Source organism: Antechinus flavipes, chromosome 3 (assembly GCF_016432865.1).
Source record: "Antechinus flavipes isolate AdamAnt ecotype Samford, QLD, Australia chromosome 3, AdamAnt_v2, whole genome shotgun sequence".
NCBI lineage: Eukaryota > Metazoa > Chordata > Mammalia > Dasyuromorphia > Dasyuridae > Antechinus > Antechinus flavipes.
Window position 1 is genome coordinate 14,303,613 of NC_067400.1, and position 19,869 is coordinate 14,323,481.

Genomic DNA, 19,869 nt, shown 5'->3' on the forward strand with positions numbered 1-19,869 from the left:
TCTTAGCTCCAGTAGAATGGAAAACCAAGACAAAATGGCAGGTTTCCCCTCTTAGCCAAGGTTTAAAAGGCATCGGTCAAATATTCTGTGATTGGGATTCTCATTCAGAAACATGTTGGGTTAGATAACTCCCGAGAGTCTTTCAACTCAGATTTGATGACTCAAGTAGCAACATCTTATTATCTCTGAATCAAAATCAGCATTTTAGAATAAGGCATGGCCACTCTATCAATTTCCCTTTCATGGGTTGCCAATAATAACATTTTAAAAAAAGAAGAGCTAAAAATCATTATGCAACAGAGTGATATTGCTGGAAAGGAAGAGGAAAAGGGATTGAGGTTTCTCCAACAAAGTAAATCCCTTAGCTATTATTTGTTGATGGGTGGGGGCAGGGGAAAGGGAAAAACCCACTTTTATGAGAGGAAAAATGACACACTTGTGAGGAGAGCTCCTGGTGTGAGAATGCCCCAGAAATTCAGATTGGTGACTCTGCTGGAACTTAGAGTCCTAGAAAATCTCTCAAGGTATCAAGAGGTTCAATGACATGTATATGTATGTGTGTGTGTGTGTGTGTGTGTGTGTGTGTGTGTGTGTATACATATAGCCATAAAGCCAGCCTATGCAAAGTTAGGAAGTGAATCCAGATCTTTCCTGAGGCAGCTCGTACAAAACCATATCCATGGATAGGCTGCCAGGAGCCTTTCATGATCTCCTCCACCAGTCACCTCCTGCCTTGGTCTTTATGGACAAGCTTTACCTGAAACATCTGCCGGACTTTTCTCCGAGGCAGGTTCACATTGAGTTTATGCATCAGCTGGTGGATCTCTTCAATGTTCAACAAGCCATCCCCATTCTTGTCGGCCTCTTCGAAGGTCTGTTTCACCCACGTGAGGCACAAAAGTCAAGGAAATATTCTTCCCAAAGTAGTCCAGATTGTCCCTGACTTGCCTCTGCTCTGCCTGCGGTAATTCAATTCACACTCAGCACACTCTGTCAATCACCCCTGTTATGACTAATGGCATCCATGGTCAGCTGGCAAAGAGGCTTCCAGTTACTTTCTCGAATGCTCTCGAGCCAGAGAACCCAGGTCCCCAGTTCCCAGCCTCAAGTCAGGATCTAGCCTTGCTCTAAAACCACCCCCTCTCTGGCTCCTTCCGCAGAACCACTCATCCAGAGGTTTCTCCAGTTAATTAAAAATTAATTAAATTCAGATAATAAATACAAGATGAATGAACTAAACTAAGTCGATGGAACTACCCTTTTAAATGGACTTAAATGTTTTATATGTTTGGAGTACAGGGACATAACTTAGAGATAATCATAGTTAACTATATACTTACAGTGATTTCAATATTTTTAAAAATTAGGATCAGGCTCATGATCAAGAATGCAGCTCTTGTAGAAAAATCAAGGTAGGAAAAGACAAAAGAGGCCAGAAACTATGGTCAGTTTCCCCTCTTCCCAAGCTACATTGGGATCAATGTACACGGGATCAGACTGTTTTCTCTTCTCTTGCTATAGTGAAAAGAGTCCTGGATTTGCCTCAATGACCTAAACAAGTCACATATCAACTCTCCCGAACTCAGTTTCCTAGAAAACGGGGGAGTGGATGATGTGAATGATTTTGATCTTTCCCTTCTAGTTCTAAATCTCATGAAGCTAAAATCTTAAGGATAAACATTTGGCTTAAATGCACACACACACACACACACACACACACACACACACACACACACCCCTTCCCTCTAGCAACATCACACACATTAGGAGGATCAATTGCTAGTCAAGTGTTTTGAGATCTTAAAGCTGTTTTTTATGATTAAGAAATACATGAGCTTTCAAAGAAGCGCTGAGTAAATTATTCATGTGTAATATGCACAGAAAATCAAAAAGAGAAAGGATTCTTCCGGCTACATGAAACTGAGAAGGGTTAAGATCAATAAAGAACAGATCTGTTTTCTAGCCGGAAACTGTGTTAAAAACACAGTGAGAACGCCCACATCAAAGGAATCTCAAATTCAACACAGTATAGAACACAATCCAACTAACATTTTTCAAGTGCCTATTATGTGCAATACATGACTCAATACTAACGAAATAAAAATTTTAAAAAGAAATGAACACAGTCACTGGCCATGGAAAGCTCACAACTTGGTTAAGAAAAAATATTCTACCCCTTTCTCCCAAAAAAAAATCTAGCCTTTCCCCCCAAAAAGCTCTAGAAAAACAATGACAAGGGAGAATAAGAATAACTTAGATTTATGTAATTTTTCATTGTTGTTCAATTGTTTTCAGTTGTGTCCAACTCTTCATGACCTCAGTTGGGCTTTTCTTGACAAAGATACTAAAGTGCTTTGCCATTCCCTTCTCCGGCTCATTTTACAGATGAAGAAACTGAGGCAAACCGGTTGCTTGCCTATGGTCACATAGCTAATAAGTATCTATGGCTAGATTTGAACTCATAAAGATGATTCTTCCATGATTCTGAGCTTTGTACTCTATGTACTGTATCACTAAGCTGCCCCATTTATGCAGAATTTTATAACTATTTTCTCACTTTATCATCATAATAACCCTGAGGAAAAAAAGTACCCTTATTATCATTCCCAGGAAACTGAGATAGAAATTAAGTGATCTACTGGAGTCACACAATCAGTAAGTAGCTAAGGTCAAATTTGAACTAAAGTCCTCCTGACTCCAAGCCCAATGCTTTATGCATTCTGGTCCCACCCAGCTGTCCCTGGAGAAAAAGCTTTCATTTGGGTTCGATAAAAAAAATAAGACTTTATGGAATACATGACCCCTGAGGTAGAACTTGGAAGGGAGAAGGATTTCAATAGTTAGAGACATGTGGGGGATGGAGAGTGGGGGTGGGGAGTGTACTTCAAGAGTGAGAGACAGTTCACATGACTCACACAGGCAATAAACAGGCTGAGATCAGGGGATAATTAGTAGGAAAATTAGTTGGAACATAGAGTACTTTAAAGAGAGTACAGTGAAATAAGGTTCAGAAAGTAGGTAGGAACCAGAGGGCAAAGGGCTTTGAATGCGAGACCAAGGAATTTATTTCTATTTTTCATTTTTTTCTTCAGCAAGGACTATTTTTATTGATCCAATATATCTATGATTGCATAAATCACATTATGTTTTGACCCAATTTTGTTTTTTACCATTTAAGATTTATTATTTTCTCTTATGTTCAACACCTATTCACCATTGAAATTCTTAGTCTTAAGTGAAAATGAAAGAACCTATTCTTTTCAATTAATGTAATTATCTGTGTGTTCAATTAGGGATTTCATAAAGATTTATGCTAAATCTGATCTACATGTATCAGATTCCTTTTTTTTTTTTTTAATCAGACCGTGGCTTTAGCTGATTTTTACTTTCCCTTTCCTGTTTATTTGACCTAATCCCTTTACCTCTCTCTTTTCTGTTCTAGTAGCTACCAAATTTCTTGTGAGAACATCTCTCGGTGACTGTTGGGACTATGGTCTCTTCCTAGCTGGTCTTTTTTCCAGAGTGATTTTTTTGTGGCAGCTCCTAACCTGCCAACCTTGTTAATATAAACATGGCAAGCTGCCAGTCCCCAGAAGGGAGCCACACAAACAAATATGAGCAGCTTCTAAAAACTGTTCCTGAATACAATAAATGGAGGTACGTGTGATGTGCAGCCACTTCAAGAATAACGAGTTAATGTGTCAGTCAATGTCCCGATATCTTGGGATGTCATCCTCCCTAGCTATCCAAGGTGAGGAAAACATTTCCCTGGAATAAAACTGCAAAACTATAGCAGGGAAAAGGACTCATTGAGGGCTTTGTAATATCTTAGGAAGAGACAGGAGCCAAAACAAAACAACCTGTAATTCATGAAAGCAATGCAGGTGATTCACCCCCAGAAAATTCACCCCCATTTTAATTGCCGCTGGAAAGGGCAGCTAGAAGCCCCCTTTAAAAGTAATCAACTGGTCCACGTGAAGTACCCTCAATGTGTCTGCCATGTACACAAATATAAAACCAAACAGATATGTTTGTTTTCAGTGGTAGAATATAATTTCCCTGAGGGCAGGGAGTCTTTCTTTTCTCCCTTTATATGCTTGAGATAGTGCCCTAGATAGGGCAGCTATAATTTAGACAATACATGTACCAAACAAACCTTTAAGCTCTAAATGAATGTTAGCAATTGTTATTGTTATTGATGAATATTTAAGTCTAACAAAAATAGATATTTTTAATATAAGCTAGATTCATGTATGTGTGAGTATGTTTGTATGTACAGAGTGTATTCACTATCTCCTCGAGCCCAGCTGAAAAAAGTTCTAAAAAAGCTTCTGCATCCCAATGGATCAATATAAATCCATCATATTTCCTATCCAAGGAGCATCTCGATACATACACACACACACACACACACGCACGCACGCACGCACGCACGCACGCACACATGCCTACTGATGCAACAGCAAGGGCAAAGGACCATCTAAGTGAAGGACAAGATTTTTTTTTTTTAAAAAGCTACTTTGCATCATTATTTTTTGATCCCCAAAGGAAGGGGGCTTCTGAACCCAGCAAGTAGATTATGTGGGTCACACAACTGCAGAAGGCCACGAGAATTCCCTCCGTTAAGGACACAGATACAGACTGAGTTTTTCTAATGGATCAAGGGGGGTGTTATTGACAGACTCACATTTACACAGCGCTTCGGAGTTTATGAGGCAGTTTTCCTCTCAATAGTCTTGTGGCCGGGCAGTTTATGCATCACTCTTTGGCAGACTGACTTGCCCGTGGTCATGGAGCTAATAATGTGGAAACCAGGATTCTCATCCGGATTCCCATCAGAACTCTAGAGCATTTGCTACTTCTCCGAGTTGCTTCACCACTAAGTCCAGCATCATGTATCTATCAGCAATGGAAAGTAGTGGGGAGAGGGTTGACCTTAGCAGACCTGGATTCAAATCTGGTTTCTATAATTTAACTATGAAATCACAGGGAAGTCACTAAGCCTTCTCGACTCAGTTTCCTTACCTACAAAATGAGAACTAGTCCTAGGATTCCTTCTGGATGTAGAACCCTACCACCTCAGCCATTTGCTATGTAGGAAGTTTTGGCAAATGGCTTCACTTTCCTGAACCTCAGTTCTCTCATCTGCAAAATGTGGATTTGCTAAGTCACCTCCAAGGGCTCAGCTCTAGATCTAAAGGTCTATAAAAAGGGTCTTGAAAATCTTAAAACTGCTACATAACCAACCCACCTTGTTATGATGAGCCACAGCAATGTGACCTTCCCTAGACTGTCACTCTGTTCAGGATCCATTGCATAACCAAGGAAAGAGATTCGAGTCAAAGAAAAGAGAAAAAGATATTCTACAGTGCACTATTTTATGAGAGATGACTGAAAGCTTCTTCTGAGAGAAATAAACATCTATGACAGGTTCATTACTCCGGGCCAAGCGGGCTGAGTGGAAGGAGGGTGAGCGAGAGCTCTGGCTCGTCTGAAGCAAACATTCATGGGTGATGGAAAGAGTCTGTGTCGGAGCTCAGGTGGTCTGAAGCCTCCCCAGCTTCTATGTGAATAATGCCAAAGGCTAAAAAGGGGACATAGAAGATGACAATGGAGAGAGAGAGAAGGCTCAGCTTTGAGCTCAAAACTAAGAAAACAAGGTGGGTTAAGTCCTCACGAAGTAACAGATGCATATTAGAACTGAAGTTTTAAGGATGGGGATGGAGACTAAACTTGGGATATTATTGTTATAAGAATACCAAAGTGAGAAAATCTCTTTTATTAAAAAAAGGTGGAAATTCACATTGTGTAGTTGAAGTGGGATATTCCTGACATTTTACAAGTTCTCTTGCTGAGATTTTATATATAAATTATAAAATGTTTCCCTCTTCCCCCAAAAAAATCAATTAAGAAAAAAAGAAAATTGGTCCATTTTCTATAAAACAGACTTGGGGAGTTGCTTAGAATTTAACAAGAACCAAAGAAAATATTAGTAAAATAAATAAAAAATGCAGTTAATGTTAACTTGTGGTTTTCTAGATCAATAAAGAGCTGCAGGGATCCCTTTCTAGTTGAGGTCTACAGCATTGCTCTACAGCACCAAGTTGACTCAAACCCAGATCTTAATCACTTTATCACTCACACTCACAAACACGCACACACCCTCAATTAGAGCTGAAATCTCAGCAAAGGATATTGGTCGTGGGTTCTCCGTCGTTTGGCAAGAGAGTCTTCGTCACTGATTCCAGCCATCAGGTACTTCAAGCCGGTGATCCAGGTCCTTGCCTCCTCGGGATTGGAGGTGATGAGGTCCAGGGACTCCATGTGGTTTCCATGGTAAATGGTGAAACAGCAGCTCGGATCAAAGTTCCCCTCCGCCTGCCGGTGGAAAATCTCAGATTGCCGGCCCTCGGTGACTTTGTAAATCGAATCGATAATGACTGTGAGGGAAAGGGGATTCAGAGACAAAGCACTAGTGAGGATATGCATGGAGATCCCGGAGCAGGGGAAGAGCCACTCTTTCTGGGCCGGAGCCAGATGGGAAGAAATAAAATGCCAGCGTTGCCATTGCCCTCAGAGAAGCCTCCCCAGGAGAAACTTCTGGGCTGTATAATTTAATTGTGAAATCACAGTTGAGAGAGGCCCCATTCAAAATCAAAGCTAGGCAATAAAATACACTGGTAAACCACACTAGATCCCACCATCATCAGGGGAAACAAGATTAGGAAAGCATCAAGTGGTGAATACCATAAATGAATTACATGGAATACACACTGGCCCTGTAGTTTCACTGACATAGGGATCTCCCCCATCTTATAATTCAGGGCAACACCTTCTCTGGGGCTTACAGCCTTAGACTCAAGTGAGGCCCCAAATAATTAAGTTACTTGCCCAGAGTCACACATCAAATACCTGTCAAAGACAGGTCTTAGACTCAGGCCTTCCAATTTTTTTTTTTTCAGTAAAATATTTTCATGTTAGTCATTTTGTATAAAAAGATTTGAGTAAAAGAGAAAGAATGAAAGAAAAAAGTGAACAATAACATGCTTCAGTTTATATTCGATCAATACCAGTTCTCTCTCTCTCTCTTTCGAGGAGGAGAGTCTGTCTGCTTCATCATGAGTCCTTTGGGACTGTCTTGGATCGTTGTGTTGCTGAGAATAGCTAAGTCATTCATAGTTCTGCATCGAACAATATTGCTATTATTCTTCGTAATTTCAAGGGCAATTCTCTATCTACAATCTCAGGCTGCTAGAGTAAATATACTAGTCACCTGTAGGATATTCTAAAGAGAAGGGAGGAATCAAACCAAAAGAGACTTTGGCCTTCTATGGCTTCTCCTTCCAACTTAGGGAGATTTAATTCATCCAAAAAAGCATTTATGGAGCTCTTCTAGTGCTAGGCAGGCACTGAGAGGCAAACTATAAACCAAAAAGCCTCATGAAAGTCAGTCATAGCTTTCAAAGAGTTTCTGAGTATGGTTTCTAGGAGTAAAATGGTTACAATGGCAAATACAAAGGCTTTGGGGTCAGAGGATCCGGTTGGAAACCAGGTGACGCCAAGCATCTGTGTGAACATAGGCAAATCAGCTCGTGTCTGTCTCAGTTTCCTCATCTCTAAATGAAGGAGTTAGACTCCATGATTTGGGGAAGAATTCCCTGATAGCCAACAAACTCTCCCAGGAGCAGTAAGTCACCACTGCTGAATGGTCCCTTCATTCAGTAGGAATTCAATAAAAGTCTGTTGAATTCAAGCTGGCAACAAAAAAAAAAAAAAAAAAGCAATCTGATCAATTATTCCCCTAGTTAGAATTATAAGTGATCAAAATTAAACTCAGGGGACTCACAAAACCTAAACTGTGACTTTATCTCTTCACTTCACACATTTGACCCTTGATCATCATAGGAGCAGAGATTAAAAGAAGCAACTGACACTGGGTTGAACACCTTCATTTTATAAATGGGGAAACCGAGGCTCGGAGAGGCAGGCTGACTTATACAGCATCACCCATCTAGTAACTATTTGAGGTGTGACTTGAATCCAAATCTTTTTGCCTCAAAGTCCAATACTCTACTCCATGCCTTTCCAAACACTGAATATTCATTGGCAACTTACCCATTTGGTAGATAAGTCCAAAGCAGCTGCCTAAGGCTCCAAAAAATTAAGTCAGAAGCTACTCAGAGTCGCAACAGAACTGAGAAATGTTAGGGGTAGTATCTGAACCTAGGACTTCCTACTGATCCTGCACATGATCTACGTGGGCATGTTGCCTCAACTTGGAAGACTAAAGCTAACAGGAAAAACTGAGGAAAGTCACTTAGGACTTGGCTTTCAGAAAGATTTTCTCCATGAAAATCTTAGATATATAGAAGAGATGCTAATTTTGGAGGAATTTTTTCAATGAAATATTGACTATGTTTCCATTGTATTTAGACCAATTCTTAATCACTAGTTTTTCAGGTCTCTTTAACCTTTTGTGGGGCACAGACCCTTTTGGCAACATCTGGAAGCCTATGACTCCTTCTCAGGGAATGTTTTATTATTCATATATATGAGTGAAGAAAGTACTAAATTTCAGTTGGAAGTCAGGAAAAATAAAGATGTAATTTTTTCCCATCTAAGTTCACAGTCTTCCTGAAATGTATTCAGAGATCCTTTGGGAGACTGTGAATACCAGGTTAGGAACTCCTGTTCTCTATTAATCAAGTCCCTAGGATCTTTTAGATGATCACTGTAGTACCACAGAAACTTAAAAAAAAAAAAAAAAAAAAAAAAGGCAAGCTACAAAACAAAAAGCCTAATCCTGGATAATTCTGTCTGTCACTGTGGAAAATAATTCTAGGTATGAGCCAAAAAAAAGAAAGAAAGAAAGAAAGAAAAAGAAGGAAGGAAGGAAAGAAGGAAAGAAGGGAGGGAGGGAGGGAAGGAGGGAGAAAAAGCAACTAAACCAACAACAACAAACCCACAAAACATAATCCCAACATTATTTCTTTTTCATCCAACCCTGTGGCATCATTCAGCAAATTTCCAATTTCACATTCTGTTTTTGCTGAACCAATTAACTTGGCTACATGTTTCTCCTAATTTCTCCACCCATACAACGATCATTATTATTTCTTTGTATTACCAGCCTACTTATCCCAGAGGCAAAGGAGAGGTGGAATTATCAAATAGCCTATTATTTTCCAGCAGTTGATTTTTCCATGAATCCAAAGACCACGTATGATGCATTTTAACAACAAAAATGTTTGTTTAATAACAACAATAAAAGAAAATTTTAAAATCCACACTTTGAGTATTCCTTCAATGTTTATGGGAAATTTTTTTTTTAAATCAACTTTATGCCAGCTAAAGGAAGTGAGCAGTTCTTTCTGCCTACTCCCATCTGCAGGATCTGAAGAAGATGAGGAAAATATTACCTCATATGATCCATTTATTCTATAGAGTTTTGTCCTGGGGATCTATGGATTTGAGTTTTTTTTTTTTTTTTCACTTTTTTATGACTGTATTGCTAGTACAATTGGTTTCTTCTATAATCCTGGGTATTTATTTAAAACCCTGTGACTCAATAAGGCTTTACCAGATTGCCAAAGGATTCCATGACACCAAAAATGCTTAGGAATAGCTAGTTTATTCTTATCCCCAGGCAGAAAATGAACCAAAAAGGTCAACATTACTTTTTGCCTTCTCGCTTTTCCGGGAGGGTCGCCAACGCAGCCGGGTGCGGTGCTCGTCCAGGTAAAAGAGCCGGACGAGGCCTTTGCTTCCACTCTTCAGTTTGATCATCTGGGTCCCAGACTGCATTACACTCATGCATCTTTCAACTGTAAAGAAGATGAAGATATATTTAACCCCTGCTCAATTTAGGCACATGACGCCAGCTCAAAATCTCGATGTCAGACAAAACACTGGATTGGCAACCAAAGGCGCCAAGAATTAAAAGACAACCGGTTCAGGGACATAACAGCTACTAGGAATCTTGGTATCGCAACACATTGGATTGGCAGCCAAAGGCGCCAGGAACTGAAAGACAATGTTGATTTGGGGAAATGAAGAAACTGAGCTGTTAAAGAAATGTGTGAACTGGCACCAAGTTGGATCATGGAAGCAGACTCGAGCTTTAAGGAAAATAAACCTATCGTGATGATGCTTTCCCAAAGCTATCATTTGTTCTGAGTAACAACATCATGTTTTCTGTTAGGAGACTCATGCTGACTTGCATTTGTAATTTCATTTTATATTCATTACAAAGAAACTCTGCCAAAGTTTTCTTAATTTTAAAACATCCAGTTTTAAAAGGTGTCTTATTTTAATGCTTCTAAAATTTAATTTCACAGCCATAATTGAAAGTCTCACAAATTAAAATAGAGCATTGGTTGCTGGATTAAACTAAGCCTGATTTTTTTTTCTTCTTCGGAAACTGTTTATTACTCAAAAACCGGTAATATCAAAATCAAAGTTATTTAAATTCATGTCACAGAAAAGTCTTTCTTTTGAGATGGATCATGCAAAGGCATGCTTAATGACTTTCCATTTTGATTATATGCACCTTGTGTATCTGTAGCCATTTAATGTTAGGTTATGAGAGGTTAGGGACTTTTTTGACCTTTCTTTTGAAAAATGGGAAAGATATTCTTGGGGAAAGGCAACAACATGAGCAAAGATCAGTGTTTTGCACTTGGAACTGAAAAAAAATAAGGCATGTTGGATAGAGGGTTGGACTAGAAGTAAAGAGACCTTTACCTAATATAGGTAAATAGAAAATAAACGTGTCATGCTTGGTATTTAATAAATGCTTAGTGAATTAGCCTAAGTACAGATGAGGGCTCATGGAGTCATGAGAAATGAAGATGAATAAGTAAAATAAAAGTCAGACTATAAAGGGTCTTGATTATCAGGCTGAGAAACCTTCAGCCTGCAGGCAATGGGGAACCATGAAAGCATTCACAGCAGAGGGGTGATATGATAAAAGTAAATCTTTCAGAAAAATATCCTGGTGGTCCTCCATGGAATCCAACCTTATTAGTGTATGAGTGAATCTAGATTCTAGAAAGTTAAGTCAGCAGGGGACAAATATTACCAAGGAGTCAATAAGCTTTTGTTGTATGGGAGGCTTTTGTCACTCTTTGTAAATCCTTCCCAGGCCTACCTCTGGACATGGCACAATCTTGTTCATTTAGTCTAGTTCCTTGCAAGATACAGTGTTCCAACTATTAAATCGATTTTTTGTTCAAGTGAATCAACCAGATCACTTTTGTGTGTCAGACACTGCACTGTCTTGTATGTATATGTGTACCAAATCAGTGCTAGATAATCAATGAGATACATGCAAACTGAATTTCTATGCACAGAATCTGATCTCCCTTTTCTTTTGACCCTTCTACTGGATGTAAGCTTCCTGAGGTCAGGGACTGTTCTGTGTTCTCAGTACCTTCAGGGCATAGTGCCTGGTATATATATTTTTTAATCCAGACCTGTGATTTGATCAACATAAGGAACTCTTGAGGAAGAAATACTGTATATCAATGCACATCAACAAATCTGCAATATGTAGCCACCTTAGAGGCTGCCTGGGAGAACAAGGAGCTGTCCGTGGTCCTACTGTTGGTGTATGTCCACATCAGATCTTGAAGTCAGGTCTTCCGGACTCCCAGCCCCACTTTCTACCCCTCTATTTCTTCTGCCTTCCCCTCTGCACAGACTAGAAGTGAAACAAATGCTTGTTCAATTTTCATCGTTTTTCCCCATATAAATTCTCACAATTGGTATCTCACCATTTTGACAAGACTTCAGGAAAAAAAATGTAATAGAAGTGAGATTTCTTGAGAACTAACTAATCACAAAGAGGGGAAGTGGGTGATGCTGTAGTGTACAGAGTGCCTGGCCTAGGGTAACCCTAAATCTACCCTCAAACATTTACTATGTGACCCTAGCAAGTCACTGAACTCTACTGATGTGTTTCCTCATTTCTTCAACTAAGTTTCTCTCTTTTTAAAAGCTTTTATTTTCAAAATACATGCACAGAAAAAATAAATATTATATATATACACATATATGTTCCAAATTTTTTCTCCCTCCCTTCCCCCTACCTCTCCCTTAAACAGCAAACAATCCAATATATGTTAAGCATATGTGATTCTTCCATACATATTTCCACAATGATCATACTGCACAAGAAAAATCAGATCAAAAAGGGGAAAAAAATGAGACAAAAAGCAAGCAAACAACAACAAAAAGAGAAAATACTATGCCGTGATCCACACTCAGTTCTCTCTCTGAGTGCAGATGGCTTTCCATCACAAGACCACTGGAACTGGCCTGAATCATTTCACTGCTCAACTCACTTTCTCAAGAAAATTCCCAAAAGGGTCACAAAAAAGTCAGGAGTGAGTGAAAGTGACTGCAAAACTAGGCACAGAACATGACATTTGGTGCTGGGTGCTGCATTAGGGAAATAAAAGATTACTGCTTCATATTTTGGTGATTTCTGAGTTTTTTCTTTCCCACTCGAGAGAGAAATGTCTGAGAATCAGTAAGCACTTTCTACTGAGAGGAAGAAATGGGCAAAGTGCTTCTTCTAGTTCTTGTTCAGTCACATCCAAATCTTCGTGCCCCCATTTGGGTTTTCTTGGTAGAGATGCTAGAGGAGTATGACATTTCCTTTTCCATCTCATTTTATAGATGAGGAAACTGAGGCAAACAGGGTGAAGTGAGCTGTCCAGGATCAGATAGCTAGTAAGCGTCTAGGGCCAGATGGAAGACAGGTAGATGAATCTTCCCTATTCCAGAGCCAGCACTCTATCCACTATGCCGCCTACTTGTTAATCATCCACAAACCAATTCATTTATTATATTTAAATAAAAGTAGTTTACTTTTTAAATAATTTTATTATTCCAAATAAAATCCAAGTATTTAACATAACTTATTCCAATACCTCCACGGCAATGTCAACAATGCATATCCAATGCACTGAACATCCATTAGCTCTGCTGATTTATTACATTGACTCAGCCACAAATGTTCGCTAAGCCAATGCTCCAGCATAATTCATAACAGAAAAACACTTAACAAATCATAACAGCGGACGAGCATACAAGAGTACAATGTCTTTGGTATAGTTAAAACTAGATTTCTCAGCTAGGTTTTATTGGCAGCCTCTAAAACACATTAAGATGGCATTTATCTCTAGTCAAATCACATCACAGGGTTGAAGAGAATCTTGAAAAGTCAGCAATTCTATTCCTTATTTTCCAAGGTCCTCAACTGCATCTTACCTGGACAACAGTAAGCAAAAAAAAACTTTCTGAAAAGTATCACAAGCGTAAATGTAATGAGCTGCTTTTGTAGGTAATGAGCTCCCCAACCCTAAAAGGGCTTCAATCAGAGAGCTGATGACTGTCAGGACTGCTGTGAAGGAGAGAGCTGTGCTCCAAGTTAAGACAAGAGGAAATATATTCTGAGATTTCTTCTAAATCTAAGGGGTTTTATTCTAAAACTATCCTCCAGCTTCAATTTCCCTTGTGTACCAATTAACATCCATTGTCAAAGGGAAACTATTTTTGAGATCTCCTCAAAATTCTTTCTGTTACTCTTTAATCCTATGTGTCCATGTTGATTCTTCATTGGAAATGAAGAAGAGCTCATTATTCTTCTTTCATCCCCCAAGACCATTTTATCTTTTTTCTGAGGGTAACCAATAGTTAAATTCCCACCAAGGACAGAGTATTCTTGGCTAGGTTTCACCTGGACCATGCCAAAGTCATTCCAGATGTTCTCCATCTCCCTCCTTGGTTGTAGAATATTTATGGGCAAAAATGTGAAAACAACAACTTTCCCCAGAAAGGATATTATGATTCCAATTCATACAACTGCTGAAAGGCAGATGAGAAAAAAAATATACTCTTTTTCTACTTATTAAAAAATTAAAATAAAATTAAGAGGTACAATAGATAAAAGGCTGACCTCAGTTCCAGGAAGATCTGAGGGCAGGCCCAGCCAGTGACATAAACTGAGCACATGACCCTGGACAACTCACTTACCATCTTATTATTCCATGGCACTTGAGAAGAAAAGATGTCAACCTACAGGGATGGTTCAGATTCACATGGAAGTATTTTATATCAATGAAATCACAAGATCAAGAATACAGTTTTGATGTTTTAGGAATGCCTTTCCTTAAAAAATGATACCTCCTTTTCAATAAGACTATTAAGCTAAAATTTTTGTATGCCAAACATGTACATACAGTAGGCTTTCAAGTTCCTCTTGCTTTTACCAAGTAATATTTCTTCCCAAGGAAAGGATAAAAAATGGACTTTAGTCTACTGACCTCCATGTTTCCTATAGGGAGGAGATGATAGTGAAAAGGTACCATTTTGCTCTTTGGTCTGTCCAAATAACATAAAAATATTCCCTATTCTACTTTTTCTTTGAAAACCATCTATGATAGCATAAAGGCTTTCACAACCTGATAACTGTATTAAGATTCAAGGTATTTATTTGCTGTCAATTTTGTCTAGGAGTATCTAGGCATCTATCTGATTCATATTAATTACATATAACTATTATTCATTGCTTAATAATTTGTAGATAGTTCAATAGAGAGCTGACCTGGAAGATAAATCTTCCCTCAAGCACTTCATAGCTGTGTGAACCCATGAACTCACATAACTTCTTTCTACTTCAGTTCCATCCTCCACAAAATGAAAATAATACTATTGTCTATCCCACATGATTGCTGTGAGAATCAAACACAGTAATAAAGTGCTTTGTAAATTTTAAAGTATTCTACTTTCATCCTGCTCCTCATTATTATTATTGATTGTTTTAGAAGAATTTAGCATTGTTAGTCATTAATGTCAATATGGCATGATCATTATCATCATCAATATATTATAATCATTAATGTAAATATATTATAATCATTAAAGATGTTGATATGATTTGGGGTAGCTAAATAGCAAAAAAATAATCAGGAATCAGGAAGCCCTGAGTTTAAATCTGGCCTGGGACACTTACTAGCTGTGTGACCCTGGGCAAGTCACCTGTTTGCCTCAGTTTCCTCATCTATAAAATGAGCTGGAGAAGGAAATGGCGAACCCTTCCAGTTTCTTTGCCAAGAAAACCTCAAATGAAGTTACAAAGAATCGGACATGACTGAAAGGCACGACAACAACTGATGTGCTTGATCTGTATTGTGATGCTTTTGTATATCTAATGTCAAATGGTAGTCATCTCTAAGGTGAGAGGGAGAAAAAAATGAGAAAAAGAAAAGAAAAAAGTTATTATATATAAATTTATTATATATTTTAATGGAATAGCAAATTATAAATAATAGATTTTCAATTTCATGTGCAATTTTTTGTTGTGCTATGTTACGGAAATGATTGTTTTATTAGAAATTACAAATTAAATAATTTTTTTAAAAAATTAAAAAATTTAATTTAGGAATGGACTCAAAGAATAAAAATAAGGCTATCTTAAGAATATTGAAAAAAGGGGTCAAAAATAAATAAGTACACTTAAAAAAAAAAAACCAGTTGAACAATTTGGAGATTCCAAGCTAATTTGTAATCAGGTTATGGCCAAGAAACCCACTCAGTCAGTATGCTGTGAATTACCCAAATTATTAGGTCAACTAATGCTAGATACAACTAATACTAGATACTATTATCTAGTAGATCTAGCATAATAAGTATACTCTATTACAAATAGATACTAGATACAGTCATAGAAGATAACATCTATTGACTAATTTATGCTAATTCTATACTAATATATTTATGTAATTTGTTTATCTCCTTTCAATGATCAATAATCTTTATTTCAATAATCAATAGAGTTGATTAAGATGGGTAAGATGAAGCCCTGCAAGATTACAAAGCATAATTCGAATAATTATTATTACTTTAATAGTTACAGAGTAATAATGTAGACCTCCAAATCTAATACAATCTTGGTCTGAATTACTAGCTAAGTGGCCACTGTATAAAATGCTGGGGCAGGAATCAGAAGAAGTTTAATCCAGTTTAAATCCAGTCTCAGACACTTGCTAACCAGATGTGCTTGGGCTTTGGTCGCTTCAATTCTCTTAACTGTGAAAAGGAAATAATAATAGCACCTACCTCCAGGTGTTGTTGTGGAGATCAGATGAGCTAATATTTGTAAAGTGCCTAACACAGCATATAGTAAGCTTTACAGAATTGCTAGCTATTATTATTATTATAAACTAAACTATTATTGTCAGATGTTTCAAAGCTTCACTATGTACGTGTCACCTATTTCTATTAAATGCTAGTTATCCACACCAACCCTGAAGTCAGGAGGATCTGAGTTCAAATCTGTCCTCAGATACTTAACACTTCCTAGCTGTGTGACGCACTTAACCCCAATTGCCTCAGCAAAAAGAAGCTAGTTATCCAAAATGAAGAAGACGAGAGTCTTATACAAAACCTTGGTCAGATACTTCATGGACTATTATGTATTGGAAAAACAAGGACATGTGAGTGTTGTAGAGAGGGACCAATGAACCAGTGGAAAACAATAAGAGTGCTGAGCTAAGAGAACTTCCAAGAGAGAAGCATAGGATGAAGAAGGTATCATCAGACAGCAGAGTTTATCCAAAAATGATTTCGGGGGGAGGGGAAGTCAGTGGATGGCAGCACTATGAGCCAACAATGGCAGCAGTGGTTGCCATTGAATCAGAGAAGCTTAGAGTCCAATAAAAAGGAAATAATCATCCTACGGTGCTGTGTCCCAGTACAGGCTGTGACTGTGGGCTCTCTTCAAAAGAGGAACAGACTTGCTCAATCTCTTGTGCTTCCTTTGTATTTGGAACCGGCATAGTACAGCCCTAGGTACCACGTAAACACTCACACTATGTATTAAAGGGAGGCTTTTTGTGGTAGCTGTAAAGAACTGGAGCAAACAAGCAAAAAGCTTGTGCTGCTGTTGTTTTTGTCCGACTCTTCATGATCCCATTTGGGGTTTTCTTGGCAAAGATACTGGAAGAGTATAGCGTGTGTTCTTCCAGCTCATTTGACAAATGAGGAGCTGAATTAAATAAGACTAAGTGACTTGTCCGGGATCACACAGCTAATGAGTGTGTGTGATGAATTTGAGGTCAGGTCTTCCTGCCTCCAGGCCTGGCTCTCTATCCACTGAATCACCTAGTTCTTATCCATTAGAGAATGGTTATATAAATTGAGGTGTATGGATGCAATGGGGTATTATTGGACTGTAAGAAAGAAGAAATATGAAAAATTCAGAGGAGATGGGAAAATTTCTATGAATTGATACAAAGTGAAGTTAAGCAGGACCCGAAAAACAAAAACCATATATAAAATGCTAATGGAGATTGAAATTAAGAGCTGAAAATTATAATGATCAAATGTGGCCCCAAAAGAGAGATAGGAAACGTCACATCCCTCTCATCTTTGCAGAGGAAGAGCACCAGGGAGCTATAATATTGCATAGAGAGTTAGATTTGCTTAATGTGTTGATTTGTTTTAGTGAACTGATTTCCTCCTCTCCCTTCATACACTCTCCTTGCTCACCACGTCTTCATGTCTTCTTTGTTACTGGACATGTTCATTAAGGGAATAGAGGTGGGGAAGAGGGATATTTTGATCAATATGGGTGATGTAAAAATAAAAATTGTCAATGAATTTTTAGAGGGCTGCCCACAAGAACAGCTTGGAATGGTCCTTAATTCATCATCATTTGATTCTTCCATTTTATCAACTGACTTCTTAAAAGGGCTGGTGCTCTTTCTTTTTCAAAACAAAGACAAACAAAACAGATTTTAAATGAAGCTAAGCAGACTTGTGCTTTAGAATTTATTCTGGCTCCTCTAAATTAAATGAATATAAATCCAGCTGCCACGGACTCAGAAAGACCCAAGACAGAGCTCGAGCCAAGAGCTACAGAATAGAAAAGGGATTTCTTTCACCCTCTCCAGCCCTAAGGAATAAAGCCCCTCCCTGCTCTGCCCGCCTTCTCCAAATGCCAACATTTCTCTAAGGCAGAGCTTCCAGAGGGCATGAATGGTTTCAAGAGACCACCTGTGGAGCAGGTAACAGTTTCAGTGACTGTATGTTGGAGATGCAGGCGTACCAGTTCAAAAAAAGCAGCCTGTTGGGCTTCTCGAGCAGGAGGTTTTTATAAAGAAACCATCTATCATCAGAAACTTAAAAATAGAACCCCATGAAGTGAAGATCCCTGGGAGATCTCCTCCAGCTGACTTGACTTCAACCACATCCGTTCTGCGCCAGCTACTTACACTTCTTTCATAAAGCTGTAAATTCAACTCTCTGCGGATACCACTGGGAAATTATGTGCTCATCAAAGTCCACTTTGCAATTCTTTGATGATTATTGCCGATGTAAAACATTATGCATTTTGTAATTGCATGTCACTATACTAAGAATATATATATATAGTATATATATAATACATATATATACTATATATATATAATAATATATATACTAAGAATATAAAACTTTACATATATAATAGATGCAAGCTATACCATGTTAGGGGTAATAAAGTGGCACAATAGACAGTGCCAGGCCTAGAATCAGGAAGATTCATCTTCGTGGGTCCAAATCTGGCCTCAGACAGTTACTAGCTGTGTGACACTGAACAAGTCACTTAACCCCATTTATCTCGGTTTCCCCTTCTGAAAAATGAGCTGGAGAAGGAAATTATAAACTACTCCAATATCTCTGCCAAAAGAACTCCAAAAGGAGTCACAAAGAGTTAGATGCAACTGAAAAACAACTGAACAACATTAGCCATGTTGCCTCATTTGATCTTCATAATAATTATGTGAGGTAGGTTCTATGAATATTATTGATTATATTGATTTTTTAGGAATAGAAAAAACTGAGCCTCACAGACATGATGAGACCTCTGTGGCCATGGGGTAGTAAGTATCATAGGTAGAATTGGAACCAATTCTCCATTGACCAATCTGCTTTCTATTATATCAAATGCGAGAATATTTATAAAGTGCTTAGCACAATACATGGAACATATTAGGCTTCTGATAAGTGCACGTTTCCTTTTCTTCCCCACTACTGTACCACACTGCCGTTTCTATAGTATTCCATTCAATCAAGCATTGTACCAGATATGCTGGAAATATTAGACAAATATAAAAAGTTCCTATCCTCAAAGAGCTCGCATTTTACTAAAGAAATCTGTAAATAAGTACAAAACATTCAAAGTAATTTAGAGAGCTGGAGGAGTACCCCATGTACATGGTTGAGCCCTGCCAAGGCAATGAATTGACAATAGCACTAATGTGAGAACCCAGACACAAGGTTTTATCAAACTACAGAGCCAGTCACAATAGCAATGAATTCACTTAGAAGAACAAAAGAATCAGACTATTAAAGAAATAATTTTTATAGATAGACAAGAAGAAAGAAAAGCACTTCAAGACTTCAAAGTATATTATAAAGTAATAATTACTAAAACCATTGCTCACATTAATAAAGAGAAAAGTAGATCAATGAAACAGATTAAACAAAGAAGTGTCAGCAATCATTGAACTCAACACTTCAGTTTTGAGAAAGCCTAATACAAAAGTTACTTAAGTGAGAATACTGTATTTGATAAGAACTTCTGGGAAAATTGAAAATAAGTCTGGCAGAAAGTAGGATTAGACGAACATATGGCATTTTCTACAATAAATTCAAAATGGGTACGTGCCCTGAATATTAAAGATCATATCATTAAAAATAGAATTGCAGTAGTTCATATACCTCTTGTAGCTATGGGTAGGTGATAAGTTCTTGACCAAACAAGAGATAAAGATGATTATAGGAGACAAAATAGAAAATATTAATCAAAGGAACTTG

The 19,869-nt window shown here is 38.0% G+C and overlaps 1 protein-coding gene across 1 annotated transcript in view; it reads right to left on the reverse strand.

Moving 5' to 3' along the window:
* The window catches only part of PLCH1 (phospholipase C eta 1), a 155,051-nt gene that overhangs the window by 68,105 nt on the left and 67,077 nt on the right, over positions 1-19,869 (reverse strand). The window contains exons 2-4 of the mRNA XM_051983064.1: positions 9,678-9,824; positions 6,197-6,440; positions 758-887 (exon numbers count right to left, since the gene is read on the reverse strand). Of these exons, the coding sequence (XP_051839024.1) occupies positions 758-887; positions 6,197-6,440; positions 9,678-9,824 (521 nt within the window). The remainder of the gene's footprint in view (positions 1-757; positions 888-6,196; positions 6,441-9,677; positions 9,825-19,869) is intronic.